The sequence below is a fragment of the Apteryx rowi genome, unplaced genomic scaffold (genome assembly GCF_003343035.1).
Source record: "Apteryx rowi isolate R43461 unplaced genomic scaffold, aptRow1 scaffold_398, whole genome shotgun sequence".
Taxonomy (NCBI): Eukaryota; Metazoa; Chordata; class Aves; order Apterygiformes; family Apterygidae; genus Apteryx; species Apteryx rowi.
This window is the reverse complement of record NW_020450507.1, coordinates 226732-249723: the sequence shown is the minus strand read 5'-3', so window position 1 is coordinate 249723 and position 22992 is coordinate 226732. Positions and strand designations below refer to the sequence as shown.

The 22992-nt window shown below is 34.7% G+C and overlaps 1 protein-coding gene across 2 annotated transcripts; it reads left to right on the top strand.

The window, feature by feature from the left end:
* The first annotated feature begins 6 nt into the window (after positions 1-6).
* On the top strand, positions 7-22523 carry GUF1 (GUF1 homolog, GTPase). Of its 2 annotated transcripts, XM_026074723.1 has the most exons (17): positions 7-27; positions 1500-1611; positions 1927-2075; positions 2309-2389; positions 4383-4460; positions 6290-6373; positions 6756-6820; positions 7652-7855; positions 9958-10097; positions 11362-11485; positions 11850-11982; positions 14498-14641; positions 15666-15799; positions 17549-17650; positions 19570-19689; positions 20466-20502; positions 21562-22523. In XM_026074723.1, exons 2-17 carry the CDS (start codon positions 1512-1514, stop codon positions 21697-21699), a joined length of 1833 nt encoding a protein of 610 aa, XP_025930508.1. In that variant the 5' UTR covers positions 7-27; positions 1500-1511; the 3' UTR covers positions 21700-22523. The 2 variants fall into 2 exon arrangements, with proteins under 2 accessions (XP_025930508.1, XP_025930509.1); XM_026074724.1 differs by lacking the exons at positions 7-27; positions 19570-19689; positions 20466-20502 and having other exon boundaries at positions 66-1611; positions 21562-21682.
* Positions 22524-22992: the final 469 nt, after the last annotated feature.

Below are 22992 nucleotides of genomic sequence, written 5' to 3'. Positions count from 1 at the left end.
GTGCGGCCCTACAGCTCCCGGGACGAGGTGAGTCTCCTCCGTGCGCCCCCGGGGCCGGGGGTCGCCTCGCCTGCCCCGGGTCTGCCTGGAGCGAGTCCCCAAAGGCGGCGGGCGTGTGCTCAGCAGGTGGATGCTGGCAAAGATCCTAGGGCTTGTTTTCTCCTCTGCCTGGCCTGGAACTGCAAGCACAGCCTGTGTAAGGGAGGTGCTACGTGCGCTTCTAAAGCAGGGGCCAGAGTGTTTCAGTAAAGTGTAATTGACTGCTATTAGTGACCTCCTGGTTCTTGATGCTGAAAACTTTGAAAAGCAAACAAGCCACCTTTCTTCAAAATGTTGTATTACTTGGAATGAGCAGGAATAACACAACAAAAGGAGTTTGTTATTGCTAGACTTCTCTGTGTGTGAACCAAGGAAGTCAAGCTGTTTTGGTCCCCCCCCCCCTTTTTTTTAATTTAGCCAAGATTTCTATGTTATCTGTAGATTTCTTTTCCACCAAAACCAGCGGCTTCTTACGATAGCACTGTTGCTGCTGCTGCCTGGACTGCTAGCTAATATCACAGTATTGCTATCATGCAGAATGATGTCCTTAATGATCCCACGTCCAGTTTTCTTAATGCTCAGGTTTAGTATGGTTTAACAAACCTGAACTCTTTACCTTAACTGTTTTAAGTTTTCTAACTCCCTATTTTCATAAGAACACAATGTTCTTTACAACACTTTCCAGCATACTTACTGATGGTTTAGCCTGGCTAGAATGAAAAGGCTAACATTTTAAACACTGGTGGCAGTTTAAGTTATTCAGTCTACTTTTTTATTTCCTCTCTGCATAGTAGCAAACTACAAATATGCACATGGTTCTCACACATGACTAGGACTGCTGCTTATCAACCTTATCCTTGTTACTATTTGCAATGTTAAAACCCATGCAAAACTTCATGTACTTTGATTCTTTTGTAGTAGCTGTGGCACTGATACTAAAATTTGAGCATGAAGATAAATATAAATTTGAAAGCATGCAGGGAATAGTAGTAAGAGTAAGATGTAGGATTTGTTTAGGAAAGGGAAGATGGATATCTTAGATCCTCTAGTATGGTTAGTTGTTGACAAAGAATGCTTGGAAGAGTAAGACTAATCATGTTAATCCTCACTTGCTGCAAATGGAGAAGGAAACCTTTGATCCATAAGAGTAATGAAAAACTGGCGTGGTCTATTTAGGGAAGTCTTAAATGGAGGGTTTTTAAGAAAAAGACAGGTATCTCCTGTGCATGTGTGGGTGTTTTTTTTTCCTTTCTTTCTTAAGCTCGATCCTGTTCCATACATAGCAAAGATGCTGGATTGTATAGTCTTCTTAAATTCTTTCCAATGTTTTGTTTCTGTGATTTTATAAAATAGTAGTGATAATACAATTCTGAAAACTTAATAAGCTTTTTTAAAGACTTAATCATATTGTATGTGGAGATAGTATACATGGTTTGTGAAAAGGAATTTCTGTTTTTCAGGAAAAAATAGATATGTCTACATATTCTGTTGAAAGTATTAGAAACTTCAGTATTATAGCTCATGTAGATCATGGCAAAAGTACCTTAGCAGACAGATTATTGGAAATTACAGGTAAGTGTTCTGATTTCACCTATATTATCTTCATTTGTTATGTAAGCAGATATGCAAATTTCTATAGCTTTGATTAATACTAAACTTCTTAATATCATATAAGAGAAGGCTGAGGGGGGATCTTATCAATGTGTAAGTATCTGTAGGGAGGGTGTCAAGAGGATGGGGTCAGACTCTTCAGTGGTGCCCAGTAATAGGACGAGAGGCAACAGGCGCAAACTGAAACACAAGAAGCTCTGTCTGAACCTGAGGAAAATGTAGGGTGTATATAGGATAAGATACTAATGAGGTATTAAAACTGTTTTTTGACCTTAGGAACAATTGCTAAAACTGATTGTAATAAACAAGTGCTGGATAAGCTGCAAGTGGAACGTGAAAGAGGGATTACAGTTAAAGCACAATCTGCATCTCTCTTTTACAGTCATGAAGGAGTAAACTACCTCTTAAATCTCATTGACACGCCAGTAAGTTAAGTATAAACAGTGTTTAAATTACACACACTCACAACTAAATGTCTTTATATTTAAAAATACTACCTAGCAGATTTCTGTCTTCTTGTGTTCATTAAATGCTTTAATTTTTCTTCAAGAATTGTCTTTTGGATGAACAAAATACAAATGAAAACCTCATAACATAGAAATCTCTGTGAAGGACTCTTAAAAATATGTGAAATTATAAATATTTATTTTCCCCACAGGGCCACGTAGATTTCAGCTATGAGGTATCACGGTCGCTATCTGCCTGTCAAGGTGTCATACTTGTAGTGGATGCAAATGAGGTGGAGTTCTTAATTCTTTTTTTCTGCTTAGAATTTCAGCAATTTCTTTAAGCAGCCTACAGAGACAATTGGTGTTCTTCAGTTTTTCCACAGTTCTTTTTGCTCCTGGTCTTGCTCTTCAAAAGTAGTGTGTTGCAGAAGAAGAGTAATGACAGTTTAAAAAAAGCTATAGACAAATACTTTTGTGCTTATAGATACTGTAGTTCCATGACATAGAAATAAAGCACAGATTAGTGAAGAATCAAATCCTACTTCTTACAGAGCATGAACCTTGTAAGTGGCAGTCTGTGGTACTAATACCCATTTGAGTACCTTCAGTTTCTTGTTGGAAAGCTTGACAGTGCATTCAACCACACTGTTGGCTATAAGTACTTGGTGTTGTGTTTCTAATTGTCTTCTATAATGCACATTAATCTTGGAAAATTTAAGCTAAAGTGCAGTATAAGCTGACTGTCAATAAACTTATTATGGAAATCTGAGAAGTTTTGTAACCACTAGATTAATGGGTTCTGGACTGATCTTTCAGGAGAAGCAGGGAGTTAAGGGGCAGAATGTTTTTAAGATGATACTCTGTACATTTATAAAATTTATGACAAAGTCTATGCTAAGAGGGAATTGAAATCAAAGACCTTGGATATCCTTCTCTTTGTATAGTGCTAAAAACATTTTAAAGATTCAGTTAATGGACTAGAGTAGGAGGATTAGGGGATCACGGTTTTAAATATGGACACATTTGCCCAGAGTATTTGGATGATATTTTTTTCTATGTTATATTTATGATTAGGTTGTACAAGAGTCAAATGAATGTTACTTTYTTCATATTACATTTTTCCATTTGTTTCTCTTGGTGGGAAAATATCTAACTTCCTTTCTATGTTTATGAACACTTGCTTCTTCCCAACTTGGTGAGAAAGTGGACTTAAGTAAACTTTGGTAATAAATACATTTTCTAAATATGCTGATATTTTTATATTTAGTGTGCACATATATTTTTGATGTTATATTTAAATATTATGTAATGATTTGGTGTTCTCTGTCTGCTTTTCAGACAGAATATCTGCAAACCCACCTTTATCTTTATAGTTGCTAATGTTTCCCCTCCCAGCCTGAATTTTGGAGTCATTTTCAAGATTTCTCTCTTTTATTCCTTTTTTTTTTTTTTTTTTGATCATTTTTCTTTGTTTCTTCCTTATATTGTTCAAAAGCTTATGGCTACATATCCATGCTGATTTTTCCCATCTAAGTAATTTTCTGCTTGGGCTGTTGAAAACAAAGGGGAAAAAGTAGCTTCTTTTTTGTGAGGCTTTTCTCCCCCTCCCACCATCCCCTTCCTATCCTCTCTGGTCCATTTGTGAAGTTAGACTTTAGCTTTTGTTCCCTCCCTCCCTCCCCTTGGAGTGGATCTGGAAGCTAATCTTCCTCCTTATCTAACCAGTGCTGTTATTTTGTCTTGCTTATGAAAGAAATATGAGGTACAAAGCTTATAATCCATTTTCATTTTCCAAAATAACTGTAAGGTAAATGTGAAGGTATGTTTCTGCCCTCGGGAGTAATTGCAGTTTTATTACCATGATTACATGACTAGCTTTTACTTTGTGTTAGTTGACTTGTGAATACAGCTTGCTGTAGGCAACGAATCTGTCTTTGAGGTAACTGCTACAATCTTGACTATTCAGAAGTAAATAACATACATTAAGCACCAAATATATATTTTTGTGATGGATAACAGTATGTTATTTATAAATAACTGCATATGTGAGATGTCGCACATAAAGCATTATTAGTTGTCCTATTTATATTCACATTATGAGAAATGATCTTACGATTTTGTTTTCTTTCTCAGGAATGTGTATAATCAATTACTGTTAATTATTTTCCGTTCCCCAAAAGAAGGAATGGATAGAATAGCAAAGTAGTCTTATTATTTTGTATGATATGCCAAAAAAGAACCAGTAAAATTACATGTTAAACTTTTTTCATGCGTGTTTTCTAGGGTATTCAGGCTCAGACAGTGGCAAACTTCTATCTCGCTTTTGAAGCGCAGCTTGCAATAATTCCTGTCATAAACAAGGTAATAAGGTTTTAGAGTTTTATATTAAATAGTTGGGTTGTGTAAATGTATAGAAAATTGACAAGAAATGCATCCTCAAGTAGAAGGTGGTCCTGAAAAGTGAAATTAGCTAATATGTAATAAAAACTTTGTGCATTTTCTGTCTGCTCAGTATTTTAGAGTAATTGATTTCATACAATACACATAGCTCCATTTTCTAAAAGCAGCAGTGAAAAGAAGTATTTGTGGAGTCCACATAGTTAATCGTGTTCAGAAGTACTGTGTAAATTGCATCTTGATAAGGAAGTATGAACCTGTTTTAGTTTGCAAAAAAGTAAGCTTGAAGCAAATAAGGGCCATGATATGAAAAGCAACTGACCATTTAGACTATATTGTTCAATACTGTGTATTTTATCTTGCTGAGAATAAACTGAAGCCCTGGCATTCTAGGGTCTCAGATTGACTAGACGTTAAATACAAATGAGAATGTTTAAATGATATGGTTTTGTAACCTATAACAACCAGTTTGGACAGACTTTAATTGGAAGAAATAGTTAATTAGTCTCTTTTATTTATTTTTGATTTATTTATTTTTTTTTAAGTGCAGTGGTATGTAAATTCATTTATCATAGAGCATGTATGACCAGAAGGGTGTAGATTAACCTACACAGGCTCTGCCATGCTTCTAGCAGTCTGGTTGTGATGCGACTTCTGGACACTAATGGCCCTGCTTTGTGAAATACCATATTTTAACAGCTGTGGTTTTCAAATTGGAAATGACTGATGTGAGCAATTTGAAAGGCTTTCAGAGTGGACTTAGGCCTTCTTGTACTTGTATATATACACTTGCGTTAGCAACACGTAACTTGTGTATCACTTCTGATTTGACTCCTTAACCTGAAAACATTTAACCTGTATCTGTGGATAGGAAGATAATTAGAAAATTTATGAAAATAAGAACTAATGTAAAAAATAAATGTGCTCTTTTCCAGTGGCTTACGCCTAATGATCCTGTAGTCTATCTTAATATAAGTGCACCAGTTTATGAGCATAGGAAGTTCTTCCTTTTAAAATCTTTTTTTTTTTTCCCATGGCAAATCTTCCAGTGGCTTTTTACAGAAATAGCTTTAAAAGTTCTTGCTGTGATAATCAATATATGCCTGCATGTGCTTTAATCTTTTTTCTCTTTCATTAATGGTGGTACACATAGGAGATTACATGCATAGCAGCTCAATATTTAAAAGGTGTAGTCTTAATTTTAAAGAAAATACGAGTGTTGTAGTTTAGAAGACTTTCATAGGCTCCATGATTGGAATAACAATACTGGTCACTGTTTAGCTTAAATGTTGGGGGGGTTTTTTTTGATAGATATATGTTGTACTTGATGTTTGATCCTATAAACAAGTATAGGTAGTATTTATGCTTTCAAATTACTTAGTACCTTTGCTCAAGAACTTCATTTTACACTGTCTACTGAAACAAACAGAAATAGCCTAGTTAAAGAAAAGGTCCTTCTTGAAGTCAAGCAAGGAAGGCTTTTCCTAAAACAAATGAGTGACTGGAATTTTTGATGTTAGCCTGTGGTTTCATTTATGAAATTGTCATTTGTTCCTAGTGAATAGTTTTATTCATTATAAACCTGCAAAAAATCTTTTGTGTCCAAATCTCTAGAAATCCTTTGCTTTGTTTTAAGCCATAATAGAGAAAGCTTCTTGATGAAGATCTTTTGCTGAAGACATCCAATATTTATAAGTAAATTCATAAATATTCCTTAACTTGTATTTTTGGGAACTACCATGCTGAATCATAAGATGTAATTGCTGTATGTTTAGCAGTATGTTGTTTTTAAGATTGACTTGAAGAATGCAGACCCTGAAAGAGTCGAAAAACAGATTGAGAAGCTGTTTGATATCCCTGTAGATGAATGTATAAGGGTAAGATCTTTTAAAGTTTCATAATATGGCTGATTGTATACCTGTTCCTACTTTGTAGCTAATGAAAGATTTGTACACATAATAGATCAACAAGGTGTTGTCTGTCTGTCTGTCTGTCTTTGACATATAGTATGAATTTCTTTAAAGATTATTGTCTCCTGGAAGACAAGAATGGAGAAAAAACTTCTCAGTTAAACATTCTAATATGCCTTGATGATGCATCAGATAAACTTGAAATTGTTTCCCATTGTTCTCTCACTTTGGAATACTTTTATGGGTAGTATCAAATGTGGCAACCAAAAACTGACTAAATGTGACACTAATAAATACTGAATGAGTGTAAGACAGATGTCATATAAAATTGTTGTTGGACTTGTTTTAGATTTCTGCTAAACAAGGAACAAATGTTGAAAGAGTTCTACAAAAAGTCATTGAAAAGATTCCACCGTAAGTTCTGTATTTTAGTTATGAAACCTTGTAAGGTTAGCTAGGAAACCGAGTTACATTTGTACAGTACTGTACTGAATACAGTCTGGAATGAAAGCTGAGAAGTGAGCCACTAAGGGTGATACTTTTATAAATGTTTATGTAGCTTCAGTTTAGAAACAAGTTCTGCTCTTCCCTATGAAAGTCAGTGTTTCAGAATCTGCGTGTGTTACTGAGTTTGAACATTGCATTGTTACTATGATAYAGGTAACTGAAATCTGCTGTCTTTACAAAGTTTCATATTCTGAACTTGAGCTTTAAAATAGACTTTTATTTAGGAACTTGATGACAAAGTTGCTAAATTACAGTTCAGTTAGCATATTCCTTTTTGTGTTTTTTCCTCTTATTAGCTAATGATTCTAGTTAAAAGAAAATCCAGAACTAGTTTTACATGAAAGATAGCAAAACCAAAATATGAGTGGGCCTTTTTTTTTTTTTTTTTTTTACAAGCAGTTGTTGGAATGTGACTTTTAAGTTTTTCTTCTCCCCAGTAATCTAATATTTCAATAATTACTTTCACCCCTTGGGAAATGGAGATGGTGGATATGCATTTGTCTTGGTTTATTTGTGCTGCTATTGCACATAGAGAAAATAAAATGAGTAGGTTTGCAGCATCATGCATAGTGRAACACTGAAGTGAGATCTGGTGTGGATGTGTTATGCTGAAAATTACTCCATAGTGTTGTCTGTAATAATACAAAAGTGTTTTTTCTTTTTGGGGGGAGGGGGGGAATGGGACTATTGAATTTAAAACATGCTGCTTAATATATTGTTTTACATCTTTTGTGACAGACCCCAATTTAATACTACTGATCCATTGAAAGCCTTGGTGTTTGATTCCACCTTTGATCACTACCGAGGTGTCATAGCTAATATTGCACTTTTTGGTGGGGAGATTCAGAAAGGGCATAAAATTGTGTCTGCTCATACAAAGAAAAGGTATGAAGTTAATGAAGTAGGAATACTGACTCCAAATGAACAGCCAATGCATAAACTGTAAGTAAAAATTTGAGTAGAACAAATAATAAATTGGTGTGAGATACAAAATGTGACACTGTAAGATACAAAAGCTTGCATTTCTAGATCACCTGTTCAATTTTTGCTTTGAGTGGTAAAAGCTGGGAGAGGTTTGGATTTTTGTTCTTGTTTTTCAGTGGGGGTTTTTATTACTATTTATAAGTGAGTGAATGCTTAATGCCAGTCTTTCTAGTCATGCTGAGGCAAAAGCTTTTGAAGAGGGGAACATTAGCTACACACCTTTCTCAACTTTTTCTAAAAACTACTGCATGGTGTAAGTTATTCACACGTAAGTTATTTTAGCTCATTGCACAGATGAGGTCCACCTCATGTGCATGCAGTCTCCCAGCCTGTCTTCATAGTATCAACGAAAAGACAAAGGGGATAGTGTGTGAAAACTTCAGTGTGTTTGRATTTGTCCACTTTTCAGCCAGGTAGATACACAGCTAAAATGCATCAGAAGCTTACTGCATAGTTTCTGATCAGCTGTAATGAAAAAATCAGAGTGGGAGTTCTTAAATGGCAACGAGATAGTGAGGGCTTCCTGAATTTCCCTAAGACTTGTGTTGTGTCATTAAATTTGTGTCTGCTTTAATTAGTGCAGTACAATCTAGTGATAGAAGTATCTCTTCAGTAGTTTGTTTAATCCTGATGCACTTATGGAGGGAGCTCTGTGGTTCTGGAACTAAGTTGAAATTTTTTCCCATGGTACTGCAATTTTTAGTTGACAGAGGTCTTTCAATACTCTTCAAAAATGTTACTCTCTCAAGAAGTTAATTATGTATCGCTGTTAATGATAAATCAAAAAATAATTTGAAGTGGCAGAATCTTTAAACTCCCTCATGAATCTTATTAAAAGGTTGTAAAAGATCTATATGATCTTATATCTTACTGGAGAAGGCTATACATATGAAATACAAAGCAATCATCAGGTTTTTAGAAGGGGTGATATAATTCTGTTGCAGTGATTACACTGGGGTCACGTTTTTCAAAAATTCTTAAGTTGGGTAATGTAAAGGTCTTTTGTCAATATCTTTACAAATTATTGGCATCTAACACAAGTTAATCTGTTGGCAGTAGGCATAAAAAGGGGGCTTTTATTTAGCATTAACAGGATTTTTTTCTTCTTCAAGGAATTACTCTAAATATTCTTAGGGCTTTCAGGATAAACTRTTGCAAATGAGATAAAACTGTTTATGCTTAAGTTGTAATTTTTTTTTCTAATTCTATTTTGCAATTTTTTCTTGCCTAAATATTCTGATGGCACTGAGCTGATAATCTAGAGGAAGGAAGCTATTGTATCAGTGAGTCTATAGTATACTGAGCATCTGGACAGCTAGTTCTTTCTAAGACTAGCATTTGATGTTCTTATTCAGCTGTCCGATTTATTTCTAACAACTGCCTTGTTTGAGAGTGGAAGGGAATGGGGCTTCATCTTAGTTATTATTGCAATATATATTGTGGGTAGAAAACTTTAAATCCATGAATGCAACAGCTTCTAGAAACTGTCTCCTCATGGCAGCAATGGGAAGGAAATCAGGTACGTAGAATTAGCAAAGAAGCTTTGTCAGTTTGTACTTAAGTATATATTAATAACTTCTGTGATGATTCTCAGTGAGACTAGGTTAGTGTGTCTTACCAGTGATTATTATGTGTCATGGTTTCCTGTCCTAACAGCATTATGTGCTTATGGAGGGCATTTGTCTTTGTTTCTCCTGCTTAGTATATGAAACTTGCTGTAGTGTGGCAGCTGGGAACTATTCTGGCTACTGTGTTTTAGGTCCTTGAAGTTCCTTCTAGCTCCTGCTTTCAAACTGGGAATAGTACAGAACTGGAAATCCAAAACTAAATGTATCATTTAACTGTAACAGAAGTACAACTGCTTCAATCAACAGATAGTTCATTTGAGACAAAGTTTACAAATCAGAGGAAGAACAACTTAAATTTGGCTTTTGGATTGTGGATGGGCTTTTTGGGGATGGTTTATTTGAATTTCTTATTGGGTGAATTCAGGTGGGGAAGAATACTGGTAAAAATGATAATTACAAGAAGCATCTCCACATAATGCAAATTTTATTTAGATATGCTGGACAGGTGGGCTACCTGATTGCTGGCATGAAAGAGGTAACAGAAGCCCAAATAGGAGACACACTGTTTATGCATAAACAGCCAGTGGAGCCTTTGCCTGGCTTTAAGTCAGCGAAACCAATGGTCTTTGCAGGTGAGGAATAAACTGATTAAAAATGGAATCACATTTATACTAGTAACAAGAGTAAGTACTAGACCTCCTGAAAGAATATATGGGTGTATTAAGAGTTGTGAGGATTAGAATTTTAGCAAAGTTAAGCTAGGGGACACGTTGTTTATATAGCTTTGTATAATTTTTCTGGTGACTTAACAGATAGGATTAATAATCATTGCAGATTGGTTTTACATGAATACAAGACTAGCATTTAGTTTTAGCCATGATTATTGCTTCTGTGGCCACTACAGTCTTGATAGCTGGAGAAGAAAGGTTGAGGCTTTGAAAAGTGAAGTCCGTTTCTCTTCATCTTGATAATCAGGTTTCTATTGTCGTTTTTTTCTTTTAAAAACTAGCAGCTGTTTCATTCTTGTTAAATGTGATAAACTACCAAAGCTAATTTTCAAAATGATTTTGTAAAATATTTGATTGTATGGTTGAGTGGTTCTCTTGAGCTGTTGTCACCATCGTTTGCTTCAGTAAGTGCAACAAATACTATGAAAGATGACTTCAGAAAAAAATTCTGTATATCACTTCTTAGACTTGTTCTGAGGGAATGGATAAAACTCACTTGGACTAGCTCATGGAGAATATGCTTACTGCCAGTGAAGGTAGAAGGGAAAGTGTAATCCTGTAGATAGGTATGTCATGTCTGTGTGTTGCTTCTTGGTGTAGAGCAATCGACTTTTTCTGAACACGTGGCAATGTGGAAGTCATACAGTAGAATCTATTTTGAGTGCTAATTATACAGACAGCTCCTTTTATTCATTTCAAAAAAATATAGAAACATTAGCAGCTTTGATAGTTTTGTATAACATACTTTTTTGCGGCTAGTATTTTTGAAGGAGCATCTTGGAGGAGTTAGTCTGCTTATTCGTTTAGCAACAGGTGTACATAGCAGCCCTGCAAAATGATGGTTGTACACATTTGTGCATCTTCCACAGCTGTGAAGGATTAGCTGAGCACAGTATTCCTAGCATTATTGCTTTAATGTTAATCCCTGTTTTTCTAAGGTAATCTAAAACTTTGTTACATTTTAACTGTAACTTTAGCTTCTGAAAAAAATATTCTCTTTATATCCTGTTTTTGCATTTTAAAAAGTCTAAAATTTGAGCTGGAACAGAAGTAAGCTATTTCTGATTTCATTACTGTGTTCACTCTAAGAGGCATATTTGAAAGTTAAGTACACGCTAAATCAGATAAATTTCTTTATCACATCACTTCTATCTAATTTGCTTGACAGGAATGTATCCTGTAGACCATTCAGAATATAATAATCTCAAAAGTGCTTTGGAAAGACTGACACTGAATGATTCCAGTGTAAGTGTTCATCGTGACAGTAGCCCTGCTTTAGGAGCTGGGTGGAGGTGAGGCTTTTACGCTACTTTAGATTTTCAAACTGTTTATTTATAAATTAATGCAGGTTTAAGGCAAATGAAAGTTGAATTTAAATTAATTCAAGTTTAGAAGCTTTAATTCAAATTAATGATAGGTAAAGATTGACAGCATGTGAGCTTGTATTTGCACAGAATATGCAATTTGCTGCGATTGATAGTTTTTGTTCTTGAAGACTCATACTATGAAACTCTAGGACTTTGACTTGGTCTTTTGGAGATTCTTTGCTGTGTTTAATATTGCCAGACCAGCAGTGTAAACATACTGGGGGAAAAAACATACTGGATTTCCAGGGGATATACAAGTATTTTGAATAACAGGATTTTTTTTTTCCAGGTTGGGTTTTCTTGGTCTTTTACATATGGAAGTTTTTAATCAACGTTTGGAGCAAGAATATAACATGTCCGTTATTTTGACTGCACCTACTGTTCCATATAAAGCTGTTCTTTCCTCAGCAAAGTTGATAAAGGTATGTTAAATTTATTACAGCTTTATGTCAATGGAAGTTTAAAAATGTCCTATAATAAAGATTGCACTTTTTTAATGTATAGTGGTACTTTATTTTAAGGTAAACATTAGAATCACTGATATTTAACATCCTTTAAATATTCTATTAAAATGATTCTTAAGTTAATTTTCCTTCCCCTTTTGCCTTCAAGCGCTCTGTTTTCATGACTTATACCTGTCCTTGAAAATAACTGAAAAGAGGGATAAAGCACACCTTTCTTGCTGTATTCTTTTAAGCACATACAGATTGAGCTGAATTACAAACAGGTGAAATAATACTTCCAGACAGACTTTACATGTCAGAAACCATGAATGTTTTGAGGAGTGGCTTGTAATGCTACTGTAGATGGTGGCAGGGTTAGGTGGAGACAAGTGAGCCTGATCATGGTGAAACAGGCATATGCAAACATCATTGACTTGGATGCAAAGAAAATCCATGTGTCTGGGTTTTAGAACTCAACAGAGAAGGGCCTATGAGCACCTGTTGACAGAGGAGGCTGCAAATTGTCTAACTGCTCATTAACCAGCATGTATCTGTAAATATTAAGAAAATCTAATTATTCCAAGCAGTTTATGTAACAATGTTGCTGTACCTGCAAGGTATGAGACACATTTTGGCTTCCTGCTTAGGTATTGCAGCAACTATGAATTAAGTAGTTGACACCTTCAATGCATAAGTTGTTCTGGATTGCTGCTGTGGGACACAGTGAAATTGAGTATTTGGGTTTCCAGTTTTCACAGTGCTGGATGTTGGGTCCCTGTTCCAGAACACTCCCTTAACAGTAGAGGTGATATATTTGCTTGCTTTGATGTATGGAGGATTGCATGTACACAACAGGAAGCGTGACCCACCTCTTTTTTTCCTACTCCAGAAGAACTCCAGTTCCTAAAGAGATGTTGGACTAGAAAAAACAGGTAGTGAAAGCACTTGCACAGGAATTGCTGACTTAAGTTCTAAGCCCACTTCAGCCTGTAAGGGAGCATGAACCCAAAGTTCTACTTGCAAAAGAAAGACCCCAGCACCAAACTACAGAATGACTTGGAGCAGGTCTTCTGTTGAAACTGGGCTGAAGCTGTGCAGAAACACCTTATAAGATTAGAATGGAGTAACAAGGAGGATCCTTGCTCTGTAGGCAAGAGAGATAGAAAGACAGACAAAAAGGTTTCTGTGGATAACCCTGGGTTCTAGTCCTAGCTCCAAGTGCTTATTTCACTTTTGCTTTTGAAAGTCACTGGATAAAATGTTTAAAACATTTTTTTTCCTAGTGAAAAATAATTTCTATAATCTTCTTCAGAAAACCTTGAGCAACCATGTTTAACCTAAATTATGGAAAATGGCATTCTTTTAGTACTTCCATTTTTGTTTGGGGGAGATGATGGCAGGAGGGTTAAAATATGGTCAAGAATCAAACTGTTAACTTCATTTGTTCTTAAAGTTCAGTACTGGGCCATGAAAAATGGTGCTATACTGAATAGTATATTCAAATGACTTGAACATGAAATTCTAATATATTCCAAAGAAGCAAGTCCATCTTCAGTCAGTTTTTGGGGTCTGTGAATGGTACATGGAGTAAATCATTTTAAACTTCAAAACAGAATAATAATTTCTAGTCTAATTGGCTCATAAGGTCTGATATTTAATATTACCCTTTAACTTAAGCTATTCCTGCTAAATCATTATCTGGACCAGCTTTCTTGTACTACTTGGGATTCCAGTCTTTCAGTGTCAAGAGTTTTAAACTAATCTGTGAAGAGATTGAGTATATTGATCTCTGACTCATGTTTAGTGCAGTGTAGGGACTGAATGATGTGCAGTAAATAAGGCAAGGCGATCTCTCACTGAACGAGAACCGAAATACTGAAAAGCTGCCTCACTGATCACTTTTCAGCTGTAGCAATTTTTTGGTAGCTTCCTATAAAATTCTGTGTCTTTAGTTCATAGAGATTATGATTACCACTGTACTTACAAAATGTAACATTACACATTATATATAACTGGAAAGACTCACTCATTTTCTCTGTAGAGACTGAATTAAATTAATGCATGAAACTGAACTTTGAAATGGACAACTATGCAGAACTTAGCACTTCATCTTTTCAGTCTCCTATGTTTTGTTCTCATAGCCTGCATTTTCACCAGGCTGCAGAGAAACCATTTTTTCCAGTTCATTTCGCAAGTGATGGTGATGATCTAGATGACCCATTTAAAGATATGCTGATCAGGGACTTCTTTATTGATACAGAAGCCTGTTTTTAAAATCAGGCTTGGTATGAATTTGGGTTGTATAACTCACAGGTATCCCCAAACAACTGAAAAAATTTATAGCATTTTTTCAATGCTGTATTCATCTCTCTCTCCCTCTCCCTCTCCCTCTCCCTCTCCCTCTCCCTCCCCATTTTTATTTTTCTTAAATGTGTAATTCAGTCTATTTCTTTGTAAAATCACAGTGTCTGGGGTTTTTTTCTTTTTTCCTCAGGAGTACGGTAAAGAGGAGATTACTGTTATCAACCCTGCTCAGTTTCCTGATAAACTGTCAGTATCTGAATATATGGAGCCAACTGTTCTCGGTACTATTGTAACCCCTCACAAATATATTGGGAAAATAATTGCTCTGTGTCAGGTTGGTATATAGTTTTAGTTTTGTCRTTTGTATTGTTAAGTTCTTTATGGTACTAAAATAATAGTGAAGATAGTAGATAGTGAGATATTAAATATCAGTGAAGAGTATCTTTGGACAGTAATTATTAAATATATTTCTTGAAGGAGAATAAATATTTTAAGCTTACATATAAAATTACTTCTGAACTACAAAATGCTTATACTGAAAGTTAGTGTTCAAACTCAGTGACAACAGAATACCTGATCCAGCATCCTGTAGTAGAAAAACTTATAGCTGGTTTTGTTTTCCTGAGAGAAAACAAAATCTGCAGCAGGGGAATAAGATCTATTAGTTTTTAGAAGTAACTTCACTTAAATGTGACTTCTGTCAACATTTTCCTGAGGCTTTATACATGATTTCAGTACTTCACTGAAGTACATTTAGAATGGTGGTGACCAAACATGTCCCCCAAGTGCATCTGGATTATTTTTAAGTGAAAAAGTTTTAAATGCCATAGATACCATTTTTATATAATTTCTTTGCAATATTTTTCTTAGCTTTTAATCTTAGCATTTCAAGTTGTGTAATACAAAACAGTGCAGTACTTCTATGTCAGCTCATAGAGGCGTAAGATCTATTAAAAAGAATTCACAAAACAATTTTAAGAACACCCTGCTGGCAGGAAGGAAGATGAGCCTGTCAGTAGTAGTGCATAATACCCTACTGGAAGCCTAATTTCAGTGACTGAGTTTGTGACTATAATACCTACACACTTAAAAGGCAGCAGTAAGCAGGAGCTGTTAAGGATTTCAGAAATTCAGCTTTTAGAAAGAGATATATTTGAACCATTTGTCTAGTTAAATTACAACTATTTTTTAAATTATTGTCTTGCAGTTCCTTATTTGTTCTGGGACCTAATCGAACTAACAACAAAAGTTACCCTGAGGCTTTAAGTATTGCATTTTTCTAGTGTAATTGGATAGATGTTTATTTTATTGTAGGACATTTCTGTCGAGGGGAATTGAAACATTTTTTATTTGTCTAGGATCGCAGGGCAGTCCAGAAGGATATGTTGTACATTGATGAACACAGGGTTATGCTGAAATACCTCTTTCCACTGAATGAAATTGTGTTGGATTTTTATGATGCTCTTAAATCTCTGTCTTCTGGTTATGCAAGGTAATTACAACTTCTGTTCTTCCTTTCTCCTTCTCCAGTCCCCTGAGGCAGGGAAAGGAAAAAAGAACCTGAGAAAAAGACATAGAAAGGCACAAGGAAAGAATATTTGTGCTGCAAACCTAGTTCTATTTCATCTTTAATAAATTAGATTCACTGAGAAAATGAGTGGAAATAACTCTGAGAATCATTTAATATGAATCACATGTATCACATCTTATAATCCTCTTGTCAGGCTTGTATTTTTCAAGTGTGCTACATAAGGTGGCACTCACTAACCTAGATGACTCTCGCTCATCTAACAAGAGAATGGGCATTGTCTAACAAAGGAATCCCTGGAAACATTACTTATGTTAATTATGTCTCATGTGGGTGGATTCTGTAAATTCAGATGCTAGAACAATGTTTGTCAAGAGCTTTTGAGTTTAATTGAAGGGAAAATGAGGCAAGGCAGATGGGCTTACATCACAGGAGACTCAATGGGTCTTGTAAACCTTACATGCAGAGATTTTGTTAGTAAGATATATTATGCTTTAACAGGACTAATCACATTCTCCATTTTATAAGCCTAAAATATAACAAATGTTATTAAAGGACTGAATTTGATTTGATTCTCTGTTTCCTTAAATATACCTTGTGAAGGTAAGGGAAAGCTACCATTTTGGTAGGCTTTGTGTATATTTGTAGAAGCATAAGGAAAGGTGGGGAAGAAAAGATGGAATGTAGAAAAAACAGGTAGATGGAGACTCCCCCCCCCCCCCAGGATCTGCTTCTCCAACTAGATAGGAACTCTTAAGAAACTGTCTGATTACCAGAATTATGCTGGATTTCCTTTTATTAAGGTGTGATAGCAATCAATATAACACTATTAAATTTCTTGACTTTTATTTCCTAACTGGCTATCAAATCTTGCTTATGTACTTAACACTCTCACTAATCATATTTCTGATATATGTATTCACACAACTATGCAAAGGTTTATCTAAGCCAATTAGAAGTACTTTAAAACAGATAGAAGTACTTTAAAGTACTCTCAAAGCTTTCTTTTTCCCTCTGATATTTCAGATCTGACCATATTTAATGGTATTGGCAATCCTTGCTTTTATACTTATGTATAAGATGCACATATTCTACTGTACAACTTTGCATCTCCGTTTTAAGAATACTTGCTAACTGACACACAGATAGTAAGGCCCCTCTCTACCAAAGGAGAAACATGACTTGGAAGAATGGGGTTGGAAATGAAGAGAGAAACTTGGTTGCTAGAGATAATGATAATGTGGGTTATATAAACAGTATGTCAAGTGGGAGGATGAAAAGAAAACAGTCCAGTGTTGGTGCTTGATTCCTGTGACATCAAGGATGCTGTCAAAAAGCTCTGAAGGGCTCTGTTGACTTGAGCTTTAAGGAACTCCAACTGATAGGAGAACCCTCTTTGTATTTGGATAAACTCTTAGGGAGTGCAGTAGGAATGTAGATTCTTTATAGATTTACCCTGCTCAGTAGCTGGAATATGGAATGGAGGATGATGTCTTCTGCTGCCTTGGAGCAAAGATTTATCTGCAGTAAATTGCTTGTCCAGTTTTGCAGAAGGGTGGCCTATTGAGAGACTAAAAACTGTGCTCCTACTTTATTAAAAGTTCAAATGTTTTTATTAAAAAGTGTGTACAAAACTTAAAATATCTGGAACAAAGAATACAAAATACAATTGTCACAAAATTGCCACTAACTTTTAAATTGCTTTTCTTCTAGTTTTGATTATGAGGATGCAGGATACCAGGCAGCAGACCTTATCAAAATGGACATTCTTCTAAATGGAAATCCAGTTGAAGAACTGGCAACTATCATACACAAGTAGGTTGACTGTATTCTCTATTTCAAATAATTAGACTTCTTGTTAATATACAATGAAAATATATATCTTATGATGAATATATATGAACACAGCATTGAGGATTTCACCACATCACCACTTTCTGAGATGATCTGAAAAAGAGAGGCATTTTATAATTAGGATGGAATTAGGGAATACATGTCAGTTAAAAACAAATCTCAAAAATGTTCTGCTTCCCATTCTCAATTTAAATGCTAGATAAAATGTATCTATAATAATGGGGGGGGTAAGAAAAAGAAAATACAAAATGCCAATCTTCTGAAGGGCTGGAAAAGTTGAAGACAGACCAGTCTTGGAGATGCCAGATGTATCACTTATAGTATTTTATTATTTACTATTGAAAAACTGAAAAATTTGGTTTTATGCCCCCAGTCATTTCTGTTCTATGCAAGTTTGCTATTATTTTGTCTCCAGCCAGACTACCAGGAGAATGCAAGTATTTACAGGATGTAATTATCTCAGAAATGTTTGCTAAAATGATAGTTTCTCTACGCAAAAAATAATCAGTTTCTCAGGAATTCCTCATTTGCTGGTGCAAGTAATTTCTTCCTGTTTACAGCTTCTCGTTTTTGCTTTCTCCCCTCAAAGCCTCTGTAAGGCTCCCTTCTGGAATTTCACCATCCCTTTCCAGTAGTGCTGGGAACCACTTTTCCTTTTCTCCTTGATTATCTCAAAGCCCTAACTTACAGTTGCTAAAAGTTCATATATTCATTTACTTAGTTTTGTTCATAACTACAGTCCTGAAATCCTTGAATTCAGTATCCTTGACTTCAGAAGGTAAAAGCAGGAAAATGATACCCTTATCTTGTTTAGAAGGATCATGGCAATGGACTGGAATAAATCTCTCTGCTATACACTGGCTATTTAACATTTTTTCATGAATATGGAGTGTGTCTAAAAATCTACCTGCATCTTCTACTTTGAAAAGATGCAAAATGGAGTGGCCAAACATGTAAAAGCTGTTTATTGCTTTAATTTCTTGGTCAATGTGGCATGTATCCCTGAACTGTTTCTGCTTATTGAAACTAACACCCTTTCTTTTACCTTTAGCTTACAAATGATTTTTCACCTCATACTCAGCACTCATTCTCCTCCTGCTTCAGTTATTCTCAGACTCCTCTCACCGTAACTACGTTACCTCTGTTTTTATATAAAGAATTACGCTGACAGTAACCTCAGTAATCTAGCCAGTATTCAATGTCCTAAATATGCAAGTAAAATCTGTATATTCTATAACTGTAATGCTTAAACAACAGCTCTTTTTATGGTTTGTGTTGTATAGGTAGCAGGAAGTCACACTATTGCTACATGAATGCAAATATTTAGAGATGACAGCCAGTTACTTTTAAAAATCACTGAAAGCACTTGTTTTGTAGCTTCTTTAAACATGTTTTCATTTTTCTCTTTGCAAAATCTAAAGTATATGCTGATGTTGAATGTCTTGATAATTTTGATTAGCAGATTACACTTTAGAAAATTGTTTTTATATATCAAGAAAAAGTTTTCAAAATATTCTTATAATATGTAGATCTTTTGACCTACTCTGCCAAAAATCAAAAAAATCTTCCTTGACCTTCTAGTTTAAAATAGCAGTTGAAGCTGTGACAGTAATCAGTATGGCTTTAGTATGATAGACAATTGATGTATGTATTATGAATATTTTAAATTTACTTGAAGACCTTCTGTTAATGTAATCCTATTACCTGTTTTATGAAATGGATGGCATGAAGTGATCACTCATGAGATGCAAAATTATGATCTGGTCAGCTTATATTTGAGTTTAAAAGATGATAAAATCATTTTCTCAGACATTCTGGTCTACAGATATATTTGAGGTTGTATTGGTCCTTCTAAAAGCGCTAGTGACTTTCTCTTTCAGTGATAAGGCATATGCCACTGGTAAATTCCTGTGTGAACGTTTAAAAGATGCTATACCTAGACAGTTGTTTGAAATAGCCATCCAGGCTGCTATTGGCAAGAAAATCATTGCAAGAGAAACGTAAGTGGAACCATTTTACCCTTACCTTTACCCTTCCTGTAAGACCACCTTCCTGTAAGATTAACTGAAAAAATATATTTTATTTTAAATTGCTTGTGGTCAGCATTGCACTTAATTGATGGAGTATAACTTGCAATACCCATGCGTCCACTTCCTTTTTGGCTGTGGAAAAAGTTTCTCACCAATGGAAAAAAATTAGCTATTTGTGGAACAGCTGAATCTCTGGAAGAGTCAGCAAAAAAAGAACTGAACAGTGCAATTCCAAACAAAATGTGTTGCAAGCTGAGCACACACAACTATTTCTTAGCAGTAGCACTTCCTTTAGAACAAATAATTTCCTTAATTGTGTTCATGCTGTATTTGTGCTGCTGCTGTTGAAATGGAATTTAAACTGTGGTAAAAGAATTTAAAATAGGGATCCAAGCAGAAGATTAAGATCTGCTGTGAGAATTAATGTGTGCATAGCTATATACATGTACACACGTAACACTTAGGAATATTGTGAATCATAGTAGAAAACCTAGATAAAAAATAAGATTTTAATTTTTATGTATAATTATACACCTTTTTAAGAGCTATTTCTACAACTGAGAAATTTAAATCTTTTGTTTAAAGTTTTAACTTCTGTATACAAAATAAGAAAATGTGTCATGATACAATATATCTTACAAAACTAGTAGAGAAGCAATGTTCATCATTTTGACAACTCAATATTTAGCATTACATATAAGAGATGCACTAATATGTTGACATATATACGGTATTCTATTTTACAGGCTGAAAGCTTACAGAAAAAATGTTGTGGCAAAATGTGTAGGTATTTTTTTGAGGTTTCTAATGCATGTAAACCTGGTAGTCTTGCTAATGTGATAGGCCTGTCTTTATGTAGAAACCAAATAAACTTTCTGCTTGTACTCCTAAGTGTCAATGGAATATTATCAGATACTTTTAAGCTTTTATTTTAAAATTCAATTCTTATAACTTATAGCTGATGCTTGCAGTAAATGTGGATCTGAAAAAGTAATGGCTTTTTCAAAGTTGCACATTTAGAGTGAACTGAACAGGGACCGTGTCTGTGTTCACTCCTGTCTCCTCACTATCATCTAATAGTTGTGTACATATAGTAAACATATGTATGTACGTGTGTGTGTATATATACACAAAAATATATAATTCCACACATTTCCTAAATTGTTTTTTTCAGGCAATATAAAAGTATATAAAGTATAAAAGTGCTTCTTTAGATACTGATTCTGATTAGACTTTTACTTGGGTTTTCACTGATTAATCATGACAAGACCTTAAAAATGCAATACTTAACAATGAACAAGACTAGACAAAACTATAGGAAAAACATGCTTCTTAGTTATCTTCTCTTTAGCTCTCTGAAGCTAACATGTTGAAGAGATTAAAGAAATATCACTTTCTCAAAACTAGTAAGAATTCTTCTGATAGGCATGTACATTATGAAACAGATGCTGACTGTTCAACATGTGTAAGGCTTCAGTTCACTTATCTAAACATAAGCACCTGGTGCCATTCCAAGATGCCACAGTGTATCTGACGTGGCCTCCAGGTGCTGTTCCACAAAGATTTGAATCTCCTGTAGGTTGTCTGAAATGTCAGGCTTATGTTAATTTATATTTAGGTAACTGAATCTACCTTTAATTGTCCAAATGAAACTGCTCACTTGCTCACATTCTTTTTAAGTAGTGGTCTTTTGGGATAACTATTTGGAGTATAAGAGAATCTTATGTCGTGAATAATATAACTACCCTTTCGGAACATTTTTGTTTAAGTCCTTGAATTTAGTTGCTGAAATGTACTGTAGTTGCATTTAAACTTACTAAAGTATTTTTTTCCTTTTTGTAGTATGGTGGAGACATTACAAGAAGAATGAAGCTTTTAAAGAGGCAGGCAGAGGGGAAGAAGTTGATGAGAAAAATTGGCAATGTGGAAGTACCAAAAGATGCCTTTATACATGTTTTAAAAAGACAGTCTGACAAATAGATCGGCAACATGCAGTTGACTATTCTCTCAAAATTTTCTTGGCAGTAGCACAATGAGTTAATGTATAATTTATCACTGGGAGAGGGAGCAAATTTGACTTAAAATGGTGCAAGTTAAATATAAACAAACAAAAGGACTATATGCCTAAAAATGTACAGATATTTGTAAATCATGAAATTAAAGTCATCTCATTTGACATTACTGAATCTGAAAGTTTTTATTGTGACTTCACAGAAGTTTCATACTTTCAATACTTAATTATTTTAATACAGCAATTATGTGTTATTTTGGCTTTGCAAGCCTTTGAATGAATAAATAGGAATCATGTGGCGAAAATTCCTAACAATAACTTTTGGATATTCTTAAACAAACAACCAAGTTGGCATTTATTAAAGAGTTTGAATTGTTGCCACAAAAATGCCAAGACACTTCGTGATTTACCTTCTAAAGTTGCTGTTGTCAGGAAATGTTTCGCTACAAATTAATAATGATTTTTTGTATATATACTACAGTATTTATTTTATACTTGCTAGTGTGTCAGTTTACCATGAATACAGCCTAGCTATACTCATCTCATGTGTTTTAATACAGTAAAACTTTTGATTACAAGAATATATGACCGTTCCAACAATAAAACACTCTGGCATTAACCAAACCTTCATGCTGAAGGAATTCTTTAAGACATGTCTCTGTACTTCCAAGTCTTATTTGTATTGTGCACATACTAAAATTTGTCACTGAGTTGTCACTTGAAAACTGTACTTAAATGAGTTTAATGTAAGCTGTTCCTTTTGGAAGTTCAAATAAAGCAGTCAAAAACACCAGTTAATGACCATTCTATATACAGTGTTCACAGCTGTATAACTACCTCCAAAAGCCTCTAGGCTGCTTTTGTTTCTAGATCTTCAGAGGTTAATTTGGAACAGACAGAGCATTACTTCTTGCTATTAAATATTATACTTGAGAGAACATATTGCTGGTAAAGTACTGAATCACTATGAAAAGCTGCTCTTAGACTTAGGTTTGTAACTAGTAAGGATAGCCTAAGTATGATTTGAGAGTAAATGATTGTAAGCTAGTTCCTTTATTTCAACCTCAGTACAAGGATGAATTGGGAAAATACTTGGAGGAGCAAGATTAAACTGAAGACCTTCAGRGGTTCCTTTCAACACAAATTATTCTCAAAATCTAGGGGAAAAAATGGAGAGGGAGTTTTGATAGTTTCAAATTAAAAAAAGTTGAAAAGTTAAAGCATTTCAGCTGTATTGAAAAATCAAAGAACTGGATGTGAAC

Excerpts from the sequence above, each read along its gene's own strand:
- GUF1 (XM_026074723.1), top strand. The coding sequence starts at position 1,512 with ATGTCTACATATTCTGTTGAAAGTATTAGAAACTTCAGTATTATAGCT. Across the intron at positions 6,374-6,755 it reads CTGTAGATGAATGTATAAGG|ATTTCTGCTAAACAAGGAAC; the intron begins GTAAGATCTTTT and ends GACTTGTTTTAG. Across the intron at positions 14,642-15,665 it reads AAATAATTGCTCTGTGTCAG|GATCGCAGGGCAGTCCAGAA; the intron begins GTTGGTATATAG and ends TTATTTGTCTAG.